Source organism: Crassostrea angulata, unplaced genomic scaffold, assembly GCF_025612915.1.
Source record: "Crassostrea angulata isolate pt1a10 unplaced genomic scaffold, ASM2561291v2 HiC_scaffold_261, whole genome shotgun sequence".
NCBI classification, from domain to species: Eukaryota; Metazoa; Mollusca; class Bivalvia; order Ostreida; family Ostreidae; genus Magallana; species Magallana angulata.
Window position 1 is genome coordinate 175,702 of NW_026441814.1, and position 23,837 is coordinate 199,538.

General features: G+C 31.6%; 1 protein-coding gene across 4 annotated transcripts; it reads left to right on the forward strand.

Annotated features, from left to right (window-relative positions):
- Positions 1-9: 9 nt before the first annotated feature.
- LOC128169939 (uncharacterized) lies at positions 10-10,827 on the forward strand. 4 transcript variants are annotated; one of them, XM_052835959.1, is made up of 16 exons: positions 10-376; positions 633-761; positions 1,077-1,174; positions 1,706-1,886; positions 2,324-2,391; positions 3,697-3,763; positions 3,969-4,122; positions 4,765-4,882; positions 5,033-5,180; positions 5,733-5,905; positions 6,024-6,219; positions 6,554-6,631; positions 6,893-7,036; positions 7,132-7,328; positions 8,894-9,200; positions 9,514-10,827. In XM_052835959.1, the coding sequence occupies exons 1-16, from the start codon at positions 20-22 to the stop codon at positions 9,814-9,816; spliced, it is 2,718 nt and encodes a 905-aa protein (XP_052691919.1). In that variant the 5' UTR covers positions 10-19; the 3' UTR covers positions 9,817-10,827. The 4 variants fall into 4 exon arrangements, with proteins under 4 accessions (XP_052691919.1, XP_052691920.1, XP_052691921.1 ...); XM_052835960.1 differs by having other exon boundaries at positions 6,560-6,631; XM_052835961.1 differs by lacking the exon at positions 6,893-7,036.
- Positions 10,828-23,837: the final 13,010 nt, after the last annotated feature.

The following is a 23,837-nucleotide window of genomic DNA, read 5'->3' on the forward strand; positions in this document are numbered from 1 at the left end:
AGTTCGCGGGGTAAACAAAATGTACGTCTGCGATTGCTGTGAATTCAAAACAGTAAAAGAAAATAATTATAAAAGACACCTGTCAACAACCAAGCATATAAGGGCTTCAAGTTTTATCAGCGGAAACGAACAAAACAATCTCCAAACTACCGTGGATGTGCGTCTCATTCTGTCACCAGACGACCAACAAAGTAGATGCGAGGAGGTACATGAAGATGATGAACTACAGGACGATCGAAGTGAAGATCAACGCGAACGTGAACCATTCATTGGTAATTCGAATCAAGGGGAAGGTGAACAAACAGAATACTATCCATTTAAAAACAAGTTACATCTTCTACTTTACATCTTGAAAAATTCACCAACACATGCAGTGGTAAGTTCAATATGTGAACATAAAACTAATCGTAGTTCAAAAAATTAATTAATATTTAATTTTCCATTACCTTTTTGTAATGTTTGTTGGGCTTGTTTTTTTTACCGGTGTATATAAGCTATTTATAGAATGTGTGGCATTATCTAAAAGAAAGGCCTGGATGGTTATAACATATAACCTATACCAGCGCGTGCCAGCATGCAACTGCATGGCTGGGTTTCAAACATTTCCTTTAATTTAAAAAAAAATATTTTAGAGCAATGAAGTCGTTAAGTTTGTGATGTTCATCATGAAAGAAGTTGGGATAAAGGAAGAGATTCCATCAATGCATGAACTTGATGCCACCAGTTTTGGAGATTTGAATTGGGAGACTTTAGTAGATGAGGTGCGTAAAATAATTAAGCTTACATTTAGATCTGCCTAAAAAATTTAGATATGATTTGTGCCTTAACTATAAACTATTATTTAATTAGTCAAAAAGGATATCCATGAACACCTTTTGAATTTTGGTACTTTCCTACATATTTTTTATAGAGCTCGATCTCCTTTAAAAAAGCTTGTACAGGAGATCAATACAGTATAAATTAATGGCCTCAACCCTTTTATATGATTCACATTTTTTTTAAGGAGACCAATTAACAAGAACTAGGTAATCGGTAATATATGACAAAAAATAATAATAATCTGTTTTAATTAATAGCATCATGCTGAAGATGGAACATCATTTTGGTGCTTGAAGCCATCAGAAATTCTGAAACTATTTCTAGCAAATCCCAAATTTGCAGGGGATATTATGAGGTAAATTTATCTTAAATAATATATTATATATATTATATATACATGCTTTCATTTACTTATTTAGTTTTATAATTGACCTATTTATGTGGTTCATGTTCAGTAAACTTCCTACGATGCAACTTGAATAAATCATTTAATGCTATATAATAAATATGAAATATTTTATATTGTGAACTGACTGTGCTTCAATATTCATTGTGGTCCTGACTCCCTCAAAGAAATGGTTCCCCCTTGGAAACATTATAAATTCTCACCACTATACCTGTCATTTAGGGTGTACATGACCTCCCACTCCCTTTCCAACTCAATTAACATATATGCAGATTATATCATATCTATATGACATTTTCTTTGCTACCTCACTGAGTATGACTATAATACTCATATGGTAAAGGAACTCTGTAGATTATTTAATCATGCATTCGCATTTGTAATCACAAGATTTCTTAATTGTGAGCATTTAATTTTACAAAAAACAATTTTTCTTTTTTATATTTTGAGAATTTTTATAAATCATTTTTCATCATAAAGGTACCCTACAAGTAAGAACAACCATCCATCTGGAGCTGAAAAATGGCAGAAAGATCTTGCATTCCACCATATGAGAGTTGAAAATGTGTCATTCTTTACTGGCAAAATGTACACATATAAAGATGATCAAACAGAGGAGGAGCAACATGGGATGCTGAAAAGCTTCATTGATGATGTAAACGTAAGATATATTTCTAAATATGTATAACAATTTCTCATAAAAATGGGATTTGATTTTATTACATTTAGTTTCTTTTTTTTAAGAAATTATAATTATAGCATGGTGATTATAACAGCAGATTAACTACTCACATCTCAGATCTCTAGATTTCCACTCATTATTCCGCATTTTTTCTGCATTTTGTATATATGGAAAAAAATGCGGAAAAATTAAATAATACGGAAATGCGGGGAAAAATCTGTAAATGATCTGGAAAATATATGGATATGATATGGAGAGTTGGACTTGGTTTATTTTTTATCTGGAAAAAATATGGAGCTCTGAACTTCGACAATTTTTCATCCAGAAAAAATTCGAAGCTCTGGACTTAGACATTTTTTTCGTTGGATTAAAACTTATGGCACTAATACTGGTATGTGCATTTATCACAATTACAGCATGATGCTATTAAAGCAGTCATCCAACCATACACAGAAACAAATGAAGATGGATCTGGCCATCAAAGGTATATATAAATAAGCTTTTTTTTAAATGTTTGACCATAATGCAGATTTACTTATAAGCTCACCTGAGCCAAAGGCTCAAGTAAGCTTTTCTGATCACAATTTGTCCGTTGTCTGTCTTTGTCGTCGGCGGCGTCGTTGTTGTAAACTTTTCACATTTTCATCTTCTTCTCAAGAACCGCAGGGCAGATTTCGACCAAATTTGGCACAAAGCACCACTAGGTAAAGAGGATTCAAGTTTGTTCAAATGAAGGGCCACGCCCTCTTTAAAGGGGAGATAATTGAGACTTATTGAAAATTTATTGGTATTTTTCAAAAATCTTCTTCTCAAAAACTAATCGGCCTGGAAAGCTTAAACTTGTGTGGAGGCAGGTAGTGTAGATTCAAGTTTGTTCAAATCTTGGTTCCCGGGGGTACGGCGGGGCCACAATGGGGGATAAATTTTTATATATAGAGAAAATCTTTAAAAATCTTCTTCTCAAAACTATTAGGCCAGGAAAGCCCAAATTTGGTTTGAAGCATCCCCAGATCGTAGATTCAAGTTTGTTTAAATAATAGTCCAGGGGTAGAGTGGGGCCACAATGGGGGATGAATTTTTACATAGATATACAGAGACAATCTTTAAAAATCTTCTTTTGAAAGACTGGCCAGAAAAGCTTAAACTTGTGTAGAGGCATCCTCGGGTAGTGTAAATTCAAGTTTGCAAAATCTCAGTCCCTAGTGGTAGGGTGGGGCCGTGATGGGGGTTTGAACTTTTACATAGGAGTTTATAGAGAAAATCTTTAAAAATATTCTGGGAAAGTTTTCGGTCCAAAACTCAGTACTGAGTGTGAAAGCACAGGTTATGCAGATTTAAGTTTGATGAAACCGTGATTCCTTAGAGAAAAGTGGGGCCACGAAATGGGAGGGGGGGGGGGGGTACATAGGAAGAGAGAAAAATATTCTTACAGGCACAACAACAAAAGGGGCTTGGTATTTTACCCAAAAAAAGAGGTGGATAAAAATTGGCAGATTTTCAGGTTTTTTTTAGCAAGATCTACTGTACTTAGTTGTCAAGATATTTTGATACTGTAAAGCTAATTTGATCAGAATTAAGGCAATTGTTGTTCAGGTGAGCGATGTGGCCCCTGGGCCTCTTGTTATTAGAATATGCATGATTATATAAAATATTTATTACTCCTTAACTATCATGTTGATGTTGAAGTAGACTAACAAAGAAGGGCGCCGTTTAATTGTCCAACTTTAATAATTAATTCGTTGCTGAAATGTAAAATTTACTGTTCATATATTAATTCATTCTATTGTAGAGTTGTTCGAGCATTGGATTATACGATACACGTTCCTTTAAAACAATTGAAAGAATGTAATGAGCAAGTAAGTTAATAACTGACTGCTTTTCCTTTAATGAAATTGATCTTCTTTATCTTTTGTCCAAGCTGTAATGAAAGATCTGGCTGAAAGTCATTGAGTTACAATATGTCTCACATCAGGTTATATACTCACAGTAAAGCTTATGCTGCATTAAGATCGACTCAAGAATATCTTGAAGAAATGCATTAATTTTCAATTTCATTTTAAGGCATATTGCCAGCTTGAAAGCGTGTCAAACCTGGCTGCAGAGAAACCATCAATTCCAATATGGACATTGCCTGTCAATATTTTCGTTGACGATACTTCTGCAATCAGGAGTAAGAGATGGCTCGGTCTACATTGTGTGCAAATGCAACCTGCAGGTAATATTTTTTTTACTGGTTTTTAATTAGGTTATTAATATATAAGCAAATATCTTTTCCAGCATGTACATAAACTTAATCCATGTAAATCTAATTAATTCATAATTAATGAATTTCAGTAGCTAGCACATAAAACAGGATTAAAACATGTTATCATACCATGTAAAACATATGGAATATGATTTTTTAACAGTGCTTTGAATGCATATGTTTTATCTCCATTACATTGAGACTAGGGGATAGAAACTCAACTTTTCAGATATAAATCACATACCATCACAAACTATGATGTCATGATGTTATGATATTTATATCATATATTTTATATAGAAAATATAATGATGTCCTGACAAAAAAGCGCTACGGGTCTATTTAATTATTACTTGATTTTCGCAAACTTGTCTTCAATATGTGCCAGCTGCCAATACCAATCAAGTCAATGTCAACATGATTATTTGATGTCGTACTAGCACATGATCGTTGGAATTGAACGGCGCATACTAAATTTTATGTCATAATAGTTACTAAATCGCTCTGAAATTGTATTAGTACAAAGATCTAGCTAATTTTATATTCTTATGACATTTTATGTCACTTGCAATTGAATTCTTTCATTCAACTTATGCATTGATTTTCATATAGGATTAAAGCTCCATCTTCGACAACATCATGAGTCAATCTTCTTATTAGGTGCGTCTGAAAAAGTTGACCCTAATACTCTTATGAAGCCGGTCATCTCAGATATACAGAATTGTAAAAGGTACTTATTACACAATAATAAAGGTGAGATGCAGATAACAGTTAAAATTAAAGAACTGTATCTTAAACTTATAAAATAATTTACAAAGAGTTTTTAAAATTTTTGAGTAATAAGTAGCATACTTTAATGTAAATATTTTTCAATTCTTAGGAATGGAATTAGTGGATTTGATGCATACAGAATGGAGGAATGTACCATTACAACAGACTTGAATGCCGTTGTTGCAGACTTCAACATGCAGTCATATCTTTGCAACCACCTCGGAGCCACTGCTACCAAATATTGCCCACGTTGTTATGTAAGTAAGTTAAATGTAGTGTAAATTTCAGTTGTCATTATCAATAATTAAGTCAACAGGTTTTGAGGGTAAATATTAAGGTTTTCCGATCCTCTGCCTCAAAGCATTTTTTTTCATCATAAAAGTTATTGCAATTTTGGGCACAGTGGATATAATGAAATAAGTATACAAGTTAAGATGATATTAGTGAAAAAAACAACGGTCGTTCCAGTGCATGCATGCATGGCTCGAAACCCTTTTTCTTTATGTAGTGGGTCTCTGTGGAGCCACTAAGCTAAGCAGTTCTTTGAATAGGTATGTGTGATATGAAGACTTATTAAATTAGACTATATAAGAGACAGATTTAAGGTACGAACAAAAAAATTCTGGATTATTTAGAGTTATCGGACATTGCTGAGGATCGGAGATCGTTAACTAGTGTGTGTGTGTGTGTGTGTGTGTGTGTGTGTGTGTGTGTGTGCGTGTATATATATATATACTATAAGCGTTTGTACTCAAGTGTTTTAATTATGCCCTTAATAAGCATGTACCTTAATTTATTGATTCATATAGGCAGATGCAGAACATGCCATCAGGAAGGCAGAAGAAAGAACACCAACTAAGACATTGACTACCATAAATAGAATTAATATGAGAAGTATGGAGACAGACAAACGTAAATTAAGGCAACGGACAGGAGTTAAGGAATACGAAAACCATATCTGGGATGTGTTGAATCCTCACAGGTATGAAAAATCTTATTCATTGAGAAATTTTTTAACCGGGGTTTCTATAAGAAAAGATGAAGAGTATTTTTTTTTAGACTTAAGACAAAACATTATTGATGATGTATTATCATTCCAGGGACATTCCTGTTGGCTTCCTTCATCTCATACCGCTTGGCCTCACCAAACACTTAGTGAAGTACATCTTGAAATCAATTTCGGACGAAAAGGTTGAAAGGCTGCAAGCTCACTTGTCCTCTCTTACAAATGAATCTTTTGCCAACAACTTTTTTTCCTCCATAAACAGTCGTCAAGGCAAAGACTTCAAGCAATATGTATGAACATGCTTTCTTTGTTGTGTAGAATTAATGTATACTGTAGAATCAGCATTGTTTGTGGGAGATCAATGTTTGTTGAATTTGTGGGTATAACCCTTGCATGCCTACAAATTTACATCCCCACAAATGTATTTATATATACAGTCATTTGTTTAATATTTTCTAACGAAATATAACTTGCTATGGAGTTTAATTAATTATAGTCTTATTTAAAGCTTCTTTTTGAACAACTATCATGTTTTCAAATGATAATTAATTGCACAATGAAAGTCGCAGAAAAAATATGTCATTTCTATATAATTACCCGGTAAATAGGATGTTTTTTCATTAGTTGCAGTTTGCCCCAATCAATTTTGCATTTGTTGGCATACCACGGGAACATTTGAAAATGCTGACTACACTTGCAGAGGTAAGACCATATACATGAAATGTTACATTACAAAACTTGCATATGTATAGGCTTTTTCCGTAACCCTGGTTAAATAATCTTGAAAAGTAAATGATTCAATATCTGTTTGTCACATCATCTTTCATTGACTACATGAAAATGTTTACACTTGTATAAATTTTATGTACATATTCATTTTATACTTATTATCCTGCATCCTGTCTCAACTTCTATTGAATACATTTGAAGTCATCCAAGTGTAAATTAGGAAATGCTTTTCAGATCCAGAAAATTCTTCTTAAAGATGAATTTGTTGAGGAAGATATCGTTGAGACAGAACATCTTGTCAACAAGTATTTACAACTTGTTGATGAGCATGCACCGGAATTGAGAAGAAAAGTCAAAACTCATCTACTGTGTCACTTGGTAATCATGATAGCTTAGCTGTTTGCGGTAAACTGAAATTTTTATCCTTGTACATTACAGATTAGTCAGTGAAGATCTCTTTTAATGTTTTGAAGGTTGATGATATCAGAAGACATGGCCCTCCAAAAGGATACACAGAAGATGGATTTGAAAAAAAGCATGCTTCAATACGCAATGATATCTTTCACCAAAACCAAAAACAGAGAAGCAGAGACACTGCAATTTCATTTTCGCACATGACATTGCTTAACCATGTGATTTCTGGTGGATATTTTCCTGTGAATGATGATTGGTAATGTTAGATTTACATGTACTACATAATTCTATATTTAAGTTAGCTAATGAAGGACATTTTCCTGTTCTTGAAGACTTGCTCCTTTTGCTTTTAATCCATAAAAATCAATTTAAAAAAATCTATCAGGTTTAGAATTTGTTTTAAATACCATAGTTTTTAGCTCACCTGGGCTGAAAGCTCAAGTGAGCTATTCTGATCACATTTTGTCTTTCATCCGTCTGTCCGTCAAACTGTCTGTCCGTAAACTTTTCACATTTTCAACATCTTCACACTCATTTTCAAGGGGAGATAATTAGAAATTAATGAAAAATGAGAAATTTTAAAAAATCTTCTCAAGAACCATAAAGCCAGGAAAGCTGAAACTTGTGTGGAAGCATCCTCAGGTAGTGTAGATTCAAAGTTGTGAAATTCATGACCCCCGGGGGTAGGGTGGGGCCACCATAGGGGGTGTTAAAGTTTTACATAGGAATATATAGAGTAAATCTTTAAAAATCTTCTTCTCAGAAACTAATCAGCCAGATAATTCTTTGTAATTGTTAAGACTTTATCTCCAGGACAATTCTTCGGCCTCACAAGAAGGTTCAGAGTTTGATGTAGTTTTATATCCCATATATAAACAATTGTTAAGGATCTTTTTGAGAATACTCAACATGTGATATGACTATAAAATCATCCTGTTAGAAAAGGGACTAATGATTATAAACATAAAAATATCCAGGGGGAAAATGGATTTTATTTACATAGGATCTACATGTATTATTGTACATTGTCCAGATTGTTTGTATTATGACTCCATTAAGCCGATTTTATCATACCTAATGTTCCTCAGGTGAACGATGTGGCCCATGGGCCTCTTGTTCTATTCCTAATGATTGAATATTTTTTTGTCCCACGCCGCAACGCGGAGCGGGCAGGGACATAGAAATGCCGGGCGTCCGTCCGTCACACTTTTTTGTAAGCGCTCTCATGCCTACAAATTTTGACGGATTTTCAATAAATTTATACCAAATGTTTATACCACTAATACTTTGGTCAAGTTCGAAAATCAGCATTGGTCGATACTTTTTGTTGGAATTATGGGACTTTGACCACAATAATGACTCCGTTTTATCCCAAAATTCACCTTGTTAGCGCTCTCATGCCTACAAATTTTGACGGACTTACATGAAATTTATACCAAATGTTTATATCACTGGGAATTGGTCAAGTTCCTAAATCAGCCTTGGTCGATACTAGTATAGATCTACCGCTTGACCGGCGGGGGACCCAGGAATTCTATTCTTGTTCATGAGAGCATTTATTGATATTCATAGTATTAATTTTTTTTATTTTCAAACATGTGCTTGTTACCATAGACCTTAATGCAATTTTCATTAATTAATCACTGTTTAGATAATAACATTATTGAAAATTTCTCTTGGTAAATAAAATTCTTACAAATAATATCAAAGTATTTAATACATGGATGGATATTAAAGGTTACTCAGTATAAAATAAAACAATATATATGGATGAGATACCTTATATGTATTACTTTATAACACTAAGATTTAATGTTTCAGGGTGTGTATTGGAGAAAAGGCAAGGACTTTGGGGCAACAACGTGAAATAGTCCAGTTTATTGGTAGAGAGATGCCCCAGGAGGAGGGAGAAGTTCCAATTAAGAAACTGAAAAGGAAACCCAATGGGAAGGTTATTTCAACTGCAATGGAGGAGTGTATTCTCCTCCAGCTCTGTACAGAGATGGAGGTACCAGCTTTCTCTCCAGAGGATGCAGTCATATTTACAGGAAAAGCTGCAAGAACCAGGAGGAAAAATGAGCTCGCAAATAGTGGGGATGCTGTGCAGTATCTTTCATCGCAAAATGAGGTAAAATATACTGCAAGTATTATATATCATGTACAGTTACACATTTGGAGATACATATATATTTATTTGAATGATCATACAGAATAGGCAAAGTTCATTTCTGTGATATTTTTAATAAAGTCACAATGAAATGAACTTTGTTGTTATGTTTTTAAAACTTCTGTGAAGCCTTTTTTGGCCTGTTTTTTTTCTAAAATAACTTTTTACCTGATACATTAAAGTACTGGTATTTAAGGTAAAATTTTTAGAAAGTAATGGTGTTTGTGAACTGATGTCTTAAATAGCATTTATTTTGGAATGTGCGTTTTAACAGGTGGCCGTGGGGATTTTTGAAGAGGGCCTTATTATAAAAAAAAAAAGGAGTGCAGAGGTCATTAATGCAGTCAAATTACAAATCATGGAAAAGACCGGAATTGCAACAGAGACTGGATGTAAAATTTTTGAGTTGAAAGACACATTTATTTTTGTTAGTCCTAGCAAGCTAGTGCAGTTGGAACACATTTTTCACAATTGCAAATATGCCAGCTGTCGGGTGACAAAGACTAACTCTAATGAAATGGGTATTGTAAGACACAGAAATGTGAACTCTTACATATGGAATCAATTCAAATTATGAATGTTGTGCTGAATGTATTGATCACAACATTCATTATTTGAACTGATTCCATATATACATGCATGTGTATGTACATGCATATGTAAAAGTCTCTACATGCAGGAGATTAAGTTGTTTTGGGTAGTTAGTCATTAGGATTTTATTGTGAAATAGAATTAAAATTGGAATAACAATTTAGCCACATTGTTACCTTTGGTAACAAATTATCATTCAGAGACCAATGTTTTTGACAGGTATTATCCATTGTTAAGTCTTTGTGATCAATTTTAGTCTAAAAACTACCAGTGTATTTTTTTTTTTAATATAAAAATAAAAATACATGTATTCATTTGAAATACATAAATTATATTGAATTGAAAAACTTGTTTTATCTGTCAATATTTATTCTAGAATGGTCTCATACAGAGCAGAAATGTTCTCTGGTCCCAAAAATAGAATTGTTCACATATTATACAAACATCTGTTTACACAATAGAATCAAAGTACTGAAGAACTGACGGGAGTTGATTTTGTCGATGTTTATTTATTTTAAAATCAATGATATGTTATTTTGCATGACAAGTACATGTATACGTAGTTTTTAATTTGAATTACGCATATTTTTATAATATGAATTTTTGAACTAGAATGTCGAGAAACCTCCATTTTGTGAATTGATCGATGCTAAAACTTGTTCATTTTTATTGATTTCAAGATTTATAAATCAGCTTGTCCTTCTTCAATATTTGTAACTTTTTCAAGCTTAACTTCTGAAAATGTACAGTGTGTCATCCACTGTAAAGAAATTTGTATATATGTATAATTGTATAGTTGTATGTACCTCATGTACCATGGCATTGATGGTGAATGTGCGTAAAATGAATAGAGAAAAAGGTATTAGTAGGACTGTAAGCCTAGTTGCATGTTTTTAACTGGACATATTGTATTCTGTTAATGCAACAGGTTTTTATGTGTATATTTCCAATTTATTTATTGTCATTTATGTTCAATAAATGACTTTTTTTATCTTCATGGATGAGTTGTTCTCTTTACTATACTATGAGAAGTAGGTAGACAGATATAAACATGCCTTTTCATTGTTGGGACAAGCATTATAAATGATCTATTTTTAGTCTTACTTTCCATCATTCATCACACATTTTTGCAATCTTTGGCATTTAGAATATACATGTATATTTTCTATGTAACTCATCACACATGTAACACACATGTAAAATATACATATTTCATGTGTGTCAAAAAACATGTATATAATATGTGTAAAACACATGTTCAAATTTACACATGTAAAATATATGTATATTTTATGTGTTTTTCATATAAAATATACATATATTATACATGTATAAATTTGAACATGTGTTTTACACATGTCAAATATGTGTAAAACATGTGTGGTATGAAACACATGTTTTACACAAATGGACATTTTTCCTGTGTAGTATGGAGTTACATTTTCCCATATAGACGTATTTATTTTTACAATGCAATAATTTTTTTTTGTATTTCAATGGCTATTGAATATTTTCACAAATATAAAAAAAAACATATCTAGAGTGTGATTGAGATTTTGGAAAATAATACAAAGGCTTAACTCTATCATAAATGTAATACTGTTCATGAATGCCAGTGACACCAAATAAATAAAAAAGCATCTAGTTTTTATCAACAATTTTTATAAATATTACATTCCGTATTTCCTCCATCAGTTTTGAAATCCCTACCTATTTTTGTTCCAATTTACGAAAAAAAAGATAATACTTAAACATTTATAAAATTAAACTATTATATCGACCCTACTCTGATGACATAACATTTTTATGAGGTCAAATATTAATTCAGATATATGGTATCTGTTGTTGTTTTTAGCATGTTTCAATATTTTTGCAGTGTGTGCCCTACGATAATATATTGGAAAATTGAGATAAAACTAACAGAAGATATACAAAATCATGTTTACTAACAAATACAATTTTATCATTTAATATTACAGTAACAAACATATTTCAATATATAAAAAAGAAAAACATAGTTCGAATTTCCTCTGTTTTTCTAAAAGTACAATATTGTAAGAGCACAATTCCATGATATAGTAAAAGTTTTAAATGTTATGACAAAACTTATTAATTCCAATAACATTTTGTGTGTTTAGAACAAATTATACCCATTACATTGAACTCAAATCCTGAATAAACAAGGTCGATAATTGCAATATTTTTAAAATTCTAAAGAAAACCTCAGCTTAAGTGCAAATGAATCTAGACGTAAGAAATGAATGCATAATGTTAATATACCATAAATGTTAAAAAATATATTGGTTTTTTGTTTGAGAGTTTGCGTTTGATAAAGGCATATGGTATTTAGTTATGTTCTCAACTCATTTACTTACAAACATGCTTGTGAGAAAAAGTTTTTCGCAAAAACGATGTTCCCATTTAATGTAATGGTGTATGGAAATTCAAAAGAAATCTTTTCTTTTGCACAATTTTCAACCATTTTAGTTGCATTTGACCAGCAGTCTTCTTCTTGATTTCGATCTGATTCACCTACGAAGTAAAAAAAAACCCAAACAAACACAACAAAACAAAACAAATAAGACCAAGAAAAACTAATGCAGATACAACATGCCTTAAGTTATTGTGGCATCAAAATGAAAACTTATGTCATTTTCCTTGACTTACGTTTCCTTTTCTTTTTTTATGAAATCAAGATCAAAATATTCTATGTTACCCATTCAGACGTACACTTCCATCAGGGAATATACAATAAAAACATATCGTTACTTTGTATATTGATATAATCATACCACCACGATATATTCCATAATAGCTGATAATTTGATTAAAATGATTCAAGACCAATAATTATTGAATTTATTTAATAGTTTAATTAAGGTCTTCCGTTTCTAACGGAAGACCTTATTATTATTATTTTTTTCCACAAATTTTGTGCAAGCGATTTCTTGAAAACTATTCGGCCGATTTCGACCATTTTTTCTCAGATGATTGCCAGTGGTCATAATTCTAGAAGTTTTTTTAAATTTTGAAATCGGCACTTCCGGTTCCGATTTACGGCCGATTTTGTAAGTTTTTACGAGTAATTTTGTGCAGACATAAACTCAGAGACTATCAAAATAGGAATATGAAATTTTCAGGATAGGTGAACTTTAGGTTGAAGTTGTGCACAATGTAGTTTTTTGGCGCCAATGGCGCCATTTCTATGAGCTCGCCTAGGCTCGAAAATTGGGTACGGATTTCGAATCAAATTTTTCATACGTTTTGATCTGTATCTTTTTATGAGTTGATATTTTGTTAAAACATATATAACAAAAGTGGTAGATAATCAAAAGTTCTTTTCAACAAAATCAAGAAATAGTGGCTGGCCCCTTAAATTAGGGGCCAAGATAGTCATAAACTCTATTACAAATAACTTAAAAACGATAAAGATTTTGTAAAGCATTATAGAAGCAAAGTTGTTTATTGTACCAATATCTATTAGAAAAAATCATTGCCACGCCCATTTATTACGTAATTAGGGATTTTTAGGGGCCAAAGTACTTAAACTTTGACGAAAAATAACTAGAGAAGTATAAATATTTTGTTAGACATCATAGAAGAGAAAATGTTTGAATAAATGATTTTAATCGATTCCATTAATCAAAACACCAATGTCTGTCCCCAATAAGGATCTAGAGGGCTGGCCCCTAAAATATTCAATCATTTGTATCTCAAAAATGATCAACAATTTTACATGGGTGTAAAAACACAAAATATTTGTATTCTTAAGACCTTTTCAAACAAATCAAGAAAAAGGGGCTGGCCCCTTTTTTTAGGGGCCAAGGCCTCCGTAAACTCTATTACAAGTAACTTAAAAACGATAAAGATTTTGTAATGCATTATAGAAGCAAAGTTGTTGATCGTACCAATATCTATTTGAAAAAATCATTGCCAAGCCCATTTATTACGTAATTAGGAATTTTTAGGGGCCAAAGTACTTAAACTTGGACGCAATATAACTAGAGAAGTATACATATTTTGTTAGACATCATAGAAGAGAAAATGTTTGAAAAATGATTTAAATTGATTCCCCTTATCAAAACACAAATTTCTGTCCCCATTAAGGATCTAGAGGGCTGGCCCCTAAAATATTCAATCATTTGTATCTCAAAAGTGATCAACAATTTAAGATGGATGTAAGAACAAAAAATGTTAGTATTCATGAGACCTTTCGTATAAAATCAAGAAAAGGGGCTGGCCCCTTAAATTAGGGGCCAATAGACTCCTAAACTCTTTTACTCATACCTTAAAAATGATCAAGATTCTGTAATGCATTATAGAAGCAAAGTTGTTGATAGCAGCAATATCTGTTTGTAAAACTCAATTTCAAACCCATTGATGACGTAATTAGAGATTTTAGGGGACTAAAATCTTAAATCTTTAATGTGCTGTATGTTAAAAAGCAAAACTCTTTGTTAAGCATTTTAAAGGATATTGACAATCGTATACATTATCTAAAAGGAGGTGGTTGAGGGAGAATTCTGAAATTTCATTGATATTTTAATCGAATCGTTTAAAAAATTGAACGGAAGACCTAATCGTTACTCGTAACGAGATCGTATCTAGTGATATATATGTTTGATATTTGATGCAAGTCAGATGCAAATGGCGGTAATTCATTTTTTGCACAATAGAATGAAAAACATAACCAATACACCGTTATCAAATATAAAAACAAAACATTTACCCAACAACAGAAAGTGCTGTCTGAAATTTGACTTACGTATTTATTAATGGAATCAAGTTAAAATTATTCTTTGTTACCGATTCGGACTTACCTGCAATCTTGGATTTTCTCTTAATCCATAATCTTAATACATCGAAAGACCTTGCGCTCCAGTAAGGAGAAATAGGCATAGCCAAAGACGTTCCATCTTTCCGTCTGTTGTGGTGAATTTGACATCGTGAATTCGTATTTATATACGGAGCCTTCGTTTTTTTTGTAGGATTGTAAATGAGATAGTTCATGGGCAAATTGTTAAAAGTTCAAAATGATATCTGTTTTTGAAATTTCATATGACAAACTAAAATGTCAATTCCAATTGGTAGTGATATAATTGAGGATGTGAATCATTTTCTAGTGATTTAACTTTTCTTGATTGCTAATAAAGGCCAAGTTGTGAAAGCCACAGTAAAAAGTTATTGCAACTTTACAAAATGTCGAAAGTATACGTGCTGATTCCAACAAACATAGAATGGTATGTTTTAATTTTATTTTTACCTCAACGTGTGTTAATGAAATGTCTCTTAGAATTTATGACGGGTACAAAACGGCATAAAATAATATAGAATGAGTAGAAAAAAGCGAGAATGCCAATGGCACCATCGTTCACTTGAACAACAATTCTTGAATTATTCTATTTTGAAATGTTTATGGATTAAACAAAAAATATTGTTTAACCCTCGTATGTTCCAAGATTTGTCAATACATTAAAAAACACATACAACGTAAGGAACGTTTTTCGGGGGAAGCAAGTATTTTGTAAGATTTTTTTTTAAACTTAGAAATATTATATAAATCTCTCTCTCTCTCTCTCTCTCTCTCTCTCTCTCTCTCTCTCAAAAACTCTTTCATGTAAGTTGATAACTGTAAAAATATCACTAAGGTGATAATGATGGAGGATATGTGCAATTCGTGTTGCATTCGTCACACTGGTAGCACCGTAAAACAGTTTAATTCGTTTTTTTAATGTTATTTAAAGAACAAAAATGTTTGCTGAGAGAAAAAAAATGGGAGGGTCAGGCCTTTCTGTCTCCCTTTATGCAACGTGCCTGCAATGATTATGTATACACACGACACGTGGCCTGAGTAGTTGATCAAGTTGGTAATTAATCAATCGATACAGTTTGTCTAAAATTTAAAAAAACAAAACAAATAGTTTTAATTGCATTATAGTTTTCAAAACTAAAAGATGAATACAATGATAAGAATAATGTGGTGGTTTCGGTTAATTTGATTGTGTGTATTTGTTTATTTATCCATATGTGTTATGTCTTTAAATCTATGTTTATACTTGTATGGATCAATATATCATAGGAGCGCCTGGATCTATGATCCCGGTCGGGATCTAGTATTGTTTTATATGTAGATGTATAACTTTTGTATTTGTTTACACAGGATGAATGACCATCTTTAAGTTCTCCTTAAAGGTGGCTTAAAGATGCTTAAAGGTAGTTTAAAGACGGTTTCAAGCCACCTTTAAGCTACCTATAAGGAACACTTATAGGTTCTTAATGTCCGAACGTCTTTGAGCAACCTTTAAGCCACCTTTAAGCCATTTTAAAACAATCTTTATTCAATATTTTGCTTAATTTACCGGCAAGTTTAATCAGCTGTGATCAATGGACAAATATATATTCAACATATCTGCGAAGTATTTATTTTAGAAAAGTATAGCCGTGAGTCTGGACAAAAAAACACACCTATTGTGTAGGTCCTGCATATTCTGTGCTAATTCTATGGTTTTTCTAAGGTTTATCAAACGATCGATTTTAATTAGATATTCACAAGGAAATAAAAGAATGTCTAGACACACAACGCAGCGATTTTAACAAGTGAATTTGATTATACATGAACATGTACAATAAATAAGTAAATACTGTATATACTGTCGCAAGTTTTAATGATTTCAAGACAGAAAAGGTATTAAAACGGTCTTTGCTCTAAAAAAAAAATTAAAAAAAATCGAAACTCCCAAGAACAGGGTTTAAACCCGGGACCCGTCGTTTAATAGCACCACCTCACTCCCTCCGAGCAACTTATATCTTTGAGGTGGTTTTTATTTCCTATAAATCGGTGGCTATTGAATCAATGTAATGAGTGTATTTTTCACTTGAAAAGATTTTGACTTCCACTCAGTTTGAAACAATCAAGTATATCTGATTTATGAATTACATGCATGCATGTATTTAGAATGAAATACGGTACTTATTCTTCAGTGAAAAAAAATATATTGTACCTGAATGGAAACTGTTATGCTTACTAGTGCTTTGTTAATAAATTTAAAAATTACTTTTACCAGTGTCTTGTAGTGTACTTGTCCTGGTTAAAAATTTAAAGTTCCCTTTCTGCGCTTTCATTAGTTTGCAGTGATATCTTCTCTGCGTTTGCAGCAAACTAACATCACATATTATACACAGTGTAAAAAAGGGAAACAATTGTGTCTTACACTTAAAAAATAGATCTCACATTCGTCAATGAGGAGAAAGCTTATCAATCAATTATATATTGACAAAACATGTCTGTATAAACAGTTATCAATTATTCAATTAATTCCTTAAAAGAGCACAGAAGCTCCTGTTATATGACGGTGATCATGATTATTCTTTCATTGTTAAATATAAGTTCTTCAAAAAAAAATTGCAGCTATTAAATTATATCAATTGTAAAGTAATCCAAATTGCAAGGATAGCTGGTAGACTGATTAAAAAATAATAGTACTAACACGTACCAATTGTTATATAATTTTGAGCTTAAAGTAAATTGTTCAACACGTAAAAAAAACCGCCTTGAATTGTCATGAATATATAGTAGGGCTGATTTTCACCTTTATATAAAAAGTTATGCCTGTGACATTTCAACAAAAACAGGAGCATCTGACATTGCCTGGTTGACAGAGATCACGCACTGTTCCAAATTGTCAGCAAAAGTCTTTGTTATAAAGGGAAGATCCTGGCCAAAGTTCACCATTACTTTATCCAGAGTCTTGTAGTCTACTTGTCCACAATCGCTCTGGGTCGTTTGTAAGGTCTGATCAAGCTTGTTTTTTATCATCCTAAAAGACAAATAATGTTTAAAAGAACTAAACATGATATAGGGCTAATATTCCCCCTAAAGATTCACATCATTTTTCTGTAATTCTTTTCTTTCATTGTATGGATATATGCATGTTAAAAGATTTTTCATTATATTTTTTTTCGATTCAAATGCCCACTTTTAAGACATAAACATTAAAATATCAACCTTTCCCCGCCGTTTCCTTATTTCTGAAATAAAACAGCTTATTTTCACACATTTTCTTTTCATCAAAGATATATCTATCCAAAACACTTAAACGTGACAAAAAGTCAGTTCTTGTCCAATGCGTAACTCCATCTTCCCCATTAAACATTATTTTTTTTAAAATGGAAATTTTTACTTTTTTTGGGTGACTAACAAAAATGGCGTCACCTTTGTCTCATACATTGCCAGTCGGTGCAAATAAATTGAATAAAAATTTAGAAATTATAAAAAGACTAACAGAACATTTTATTGTATCTGAAACACATTTAAAAATTTCCAATTGTGGGGTCCATATTTGACTGAAATCGTATGTGGTTCTTTGTAAATGTTCGTTGGCATGTGCCAAGAGAATATGATAACTAAGTGTATGTATTTAGAAGTAAAAATCATTAATATTTGTGTAATTTTGTTAAGCTTCCTTGTCTTATATCAGAATAAAAACATGAACGCTGTCGTACTATCGAAGATTAACATTTCTATTAACATTTTCAAATAATAGGTAAATATGCAATCGTCTTAAAAATAGTATATTACCGACAAACATCTTGCTGCTGGAGGTTCTCGGAGTTTGATTTTTAAATATTTCTTTGGAAAGACGGCCGGTTTGAGCACCCTAAAAGACTTTCCAAGGCTAAAAGTAGAGACAAAAAAGGCCGCAGAAAGTAGCAATGTAAAACTGTTTCTAGCATTTCATCGTCTAGCTTAATTACTTTTTGTGTTCAATTCAAGTTTAATTTGATTTGTAATGTTAAACTCGTGTTGAAGTCCGAGTGATTTATTTAGTCCTACATCCAATATGGCAATAAATGACCTATCACCGCAGACACAATAAAATATCAAATTACTGAAAAGCACTAGCCTTGGATGTAAGACAATATTTTCTAATTGTAAACCTTAAGAAATATTTGATTTGCAATTTTTGGGAGTTGATTTTCAATCAACTCTCCTATGCAGTCACTCGGACAAACCGAAAGTGAAACAGTGTTTGGACCTCAGCACAAATTAATGCTCCTGTCAAGACTGAGTTCTTAAAAATAATTGATGAATTCGATAAAATGTGTGCTAAAGCATTGTTTTTCAATTTATTCAAACTTATTTACAAATACCTTAAAAATAATTGGATTTTAAATGGTACGAACAATTTAAATATTTTTTGTAGTCGTATATATTCCTACGCCAGAGTTCAATATAGTCTCGTTCAACTCGACGCTCGGCTGTCTCCGTAAACCCTTGTCGGAGATTTACGGTGTCTGCCGAGCGTATGGTTGAACGAGACTAGAGTTCTATAAAAAATAATTGCTTGGATGCATACAATTTTCGAGAAATATTTCTACCACTGATACATAGTTTGATTGAATTAATTTTATCTTTAAATATTATTTAACATGATTCATATGGAGGTTTCTAGACATTCTAGTCGAAAAAGTTCAAAAATTCGTATTATAAAAATATGCGTAAATCCAATTAGAAACTACGTATACATGTACTTGTCATGCAAAATAACATATCATTGATTTTCAAATAAATAAACATCGTCAAAATCAACTCCCGTCAGTTCTTCAGTACTTTGATTATGTTGATAGCAATGAAATTGTAGGGAAAAGGGTGGACTGCAAGTTTTTATTTGTCTTAAAGACGCAAAGAAATTTGCATGTGGAAATTAAAAGGTTTCAACAATAATTAATGACCTACAAAATTTGTTTACTTTAGTACTGAGTAAACATGAGTGTTTGCTTATAAAAAGTGCACACTGTGACCACATGTTGCTTTATCTTGAACATCAAACAAAATGTATATGGAATGTGTCTTTTCGTTGGAAAAAAAAATTAATTTAGTGGTTTTATATGTCTATTAGACCCATGAAAAACATGCTAGGACATTTTCTTTATGTTCGAGTTATTTTGTTTGCAAAGTTTACAAAGTCAAGTTTACATTTTATTCCAAGTTCATCATACTAATCACGTTTACATTTTATTCCAAGTTCATCATACTAATCTTTGATGAGAGTGGCTTTTAAGATGGTATTAAGGAACGGTGCAGATATTGTGCATCCAAAGTTAATATGGTACTAATAACAGTTCTAGGAATTTTGGAATGTTGAAAGTGCCACGACAGGATGTAATTAGACAGAAACAAATTTGTTATATCTGTTTATTATTGTACTGTTAATTAAAATTGGTTGTAATACTAGTGTTTGCTTCTGTCTACCTAGATAATCAAAACAAAGCAACAAGTTACAGTGTATCCTGTAATCAATAACACATCACAGCTTATCTTGTCTTCTAGCATGGTCTGGAGATAAAAATGTAGTCAATAACCATGGATAATGATTTCATGAAAGCAAAATATCTGCTTTCATTTCTATTCGTTTAATTGTTTTATATTGTGCAAAGTTTTATTAAATTGTTGACATATTTGTGTGTAAAAATATATCATTATACATATACAAAAGTTAAACTTATGTTTGCATAAATAAAGTTGATGTGCGAAGACTATTTTTGTGCATATAGATTTAGGCGGTGCAAATTGAAATCTGCAAGGTTACTAAAATATGACTGCCGAGCATAGCTTGAACTCTAAAAAAAATTGATAGCCGTGAATGTTTCTAATCTACATTAATTCCCACTGCCTGCAAGTCATGTGTTTTTCTAAATAAAGTAGAAAAATCAACAAAGTTGACAATGTAGTTAGACACAAAGTTTTTATTTGAAATGCATAAAAAATCAATAGGCATACATTGTATTAAATTTTGTGTGTTAACATGATGTAATAATATGGTGCAGAGCAAATGTATGGAATGAATGATTACCGGGATTTTCGTTTTTGAAATGTTATAACATGTTATAGATATATAAATCATATATATATCTATATAATCCATAATTTCTCTGAGAGGTTTTTCTAGTAAAAATATCAAAACATTTATTTCAAAATCATATTTAATCAAGAGGCTGACTTTAACAAGGAATATAGATTCACAAGACAGTTTAATTCCTTTTTTCTCTATATAATACATTTTCTGTCATACAGTAGGTTATTTTTTTATCCTTTTTTTTAAATTCTTTTTAATTTCTTTATTTTTTTTTTTGGTTGGATTTTTTAACAAGAAACAGGCAGAACAAGTCCATTTAATTACAGCAAACTTGATTCAACTTATTCTGGACAGTTGTTTTTTTTTTTCAATTGGAGGGCTATAGGAAAGTTTTTGTGATATCTTGACATGCAATTAAACAGTTTAAGCATATCAAAACAAAGCTAACACTATTGAGTGAACGTGCTATTATTAGATCTTGGAAAATTTACAACATTTGATAATGGCGGCGATGTTGACAAAAGCATATTACATTAAAACAACAAGTGATCATGGCTCTGTTTATTCCCTTTTTACAGATTTATAAACTCAGTTTTGATATATATCAATCATAAGTCCTCTAACAGTTAACCAGGTGTGCCCCCTTGTTGAGATCGATCCCAAAGCTAACAGGTTAACGCGCTCTCTGCTGGTACAAGCGTTTTCATGAAGTTTGATTGGAATAAGGACAATTTTATATCCTATTTTATACTAATTACAGTTAAGATGTGAAATATTTGAAAAAAAGGATATTTGCTTGAAAATAAGCATGCATAGCGGGAAGCATGGTGGCACTGTGTGATGCATGGCAAGGGGTCGTTAATGCATGGCGGTACCGCTGATTAAAACGGCCTGGGGTTAACAGAGACACCCTCTGCGTTTTATTATTAGAGATCAAGTCTACAGTCAATTTTTATTAAATATAGATGGCGTTTAATCGGAAGCATCATCCCCATATTGCAATGCCAGTATGCGCTTCGTGTACTGTGTACGCTTAGCGCTTAAAAATCGCTAATCATAAATATAAGTAGTGTCATATTTCTTTGACATAAAAAACCCAGTCAACAAATAAATGTTCTATAGCTTATATATCTTGATTACAAAATGACCATGCAGGTGAATCAATTATATTAAGTTGGATAAGGTATTTATTTGTTGGTAAAATTGTATCCAAAATCTGGAATTGCTGAATACGAGTTTTAAAATGTAACTCCATTCTATCTTTCTATACACAAATCCAGTATCTGTTCACTTATTTATTGAACGTATTGGGTTTTTTTAACTCTTGATAAGTACACAGTAAATTAGTTTACATCATTTGCTTTGCATGATTCATAATCTATACTTATCACAATATTTGAGGCTTTCCATCTATCAAAAATCACCCCCTTTCAATACATACATTTTTTAAAGAAATGGTCTTAACATTAGAGTTTCTGACAGATTCAATGCTTGTAAAATTACCTTCATCTTCCATCAAATGTTTAATGAATTAATGACAAGAGTTGAAATATTTTTTTTTTGAATAAAAATTGATGAGTTACATGTGTCAAATCTGATTTTATATTAAACTATATAATTATGTTCTTTAAGCACGTTTATGTTATTTTGGCAATGAGACAAATTGTACCCAATCTGATTAAACTTTTGTCCAAAATATATTACTTATTTGCTTTAAATTTATATATACATTCTAGATATATCTCTCGTGCCAACATTCTTAACATGTTACTAAAAATACATCTTCACAGTTGAACACTGTGTACACATTTTTACCTATCGTTTATACATAACTTTCTGCACAAAACAATACACAAGCAAATTTTATGTTAAACTTACCAACTTAAAAGTTCTCTCTCGTAGAAATAAACATAGCAAACATGGTAAATGTAAATGGTATTCAGCACAGGGACAAGGACAAATCTAAACTGATCGTTTTCCACAAACAATTCTAATAACAAAACCGAATCCAAAAATCAGGAATATTCTAAAAAATCAAACCCAAATCGGAAAAATGTGTATAATGTTAATTGGCTATAACATGCATCCATACTCTTTGATAGACAGTTTTGACAACTTTGTTACTTTATTTAGAAATAAAAGATATCTCTGGAATTTGAACACTAAATGTTCACTCATTATCATCGTAGATGGGCCGTTCTAGTCAAAAACATCATAATTGAAATGTTATATATACCCCTGTAAAATTCTGTTAGATAGATTTTTTTTAGAATTTATATTTAGAATTGTACTTTGGGTTTTGATTCCGCTAATAGAGATCTTTGATTTAGGCTGCTTTTAATTGATGTAATTTTAACAAAACGACTACGCTTTAATAAAACCGCTTGTGGAAGAACTACTTGACTTGGTGATTACTAAATTTGAACTGATCCTCAAGTGGATCCATAAGACGAAAGGGTTACAGGAATTTAAAAGTATGAAGTAAGAAAAAATTGAATTAAATATTTTTTTTAGAATCATGCTATGTTCATGTTTAAGGTAATTATTTAAGCATTTTTGGTTCCCGGTGACTACACTTGTCAGTGATATTTCGTAGGTTTTAAATAATTTGAAGGTGAAATTGTTGTAAGCTATCCTTTTTACCTAATCATTTATAATGTAGCATTTATATTTAACGTTATAAAAATCACTAGAGTTCTCCATCAAATTGAGGATAAGAGTCATTAAAAGTGCTTTGACTTTTCGTGACTGCTTAAGATAAGTTGTTTAGAACCTTAATTGAATGTCACAATCCATCGGATGACCGAAAAAAGTAATGCCCATTCATATACTTTTCGTGATTGCTAAAAATGAGTTGTTTAGAGCCCAAATTGAATGTTACAATTCATCGGGTCACCGAAAAAAGTCATTCCTATTAATATATGCATAAATACATAGTTTTGGTGTAAAAAAGTTTGTGAATGTGAGTGCTGATTTTAAGGTAAACTATTTGGTATAATGTATACATGTAATTTATGTCATTGATACAATTTCAAGCAAATATCATATTTTAAGAACATAAAAAAAGCAACAACAATAAATCAAATGTTTTTTGAAGTTTCAAATAAATATAAGAAGGTAATTTCCTTGTTCTTGTTCTGTTTCTTACACT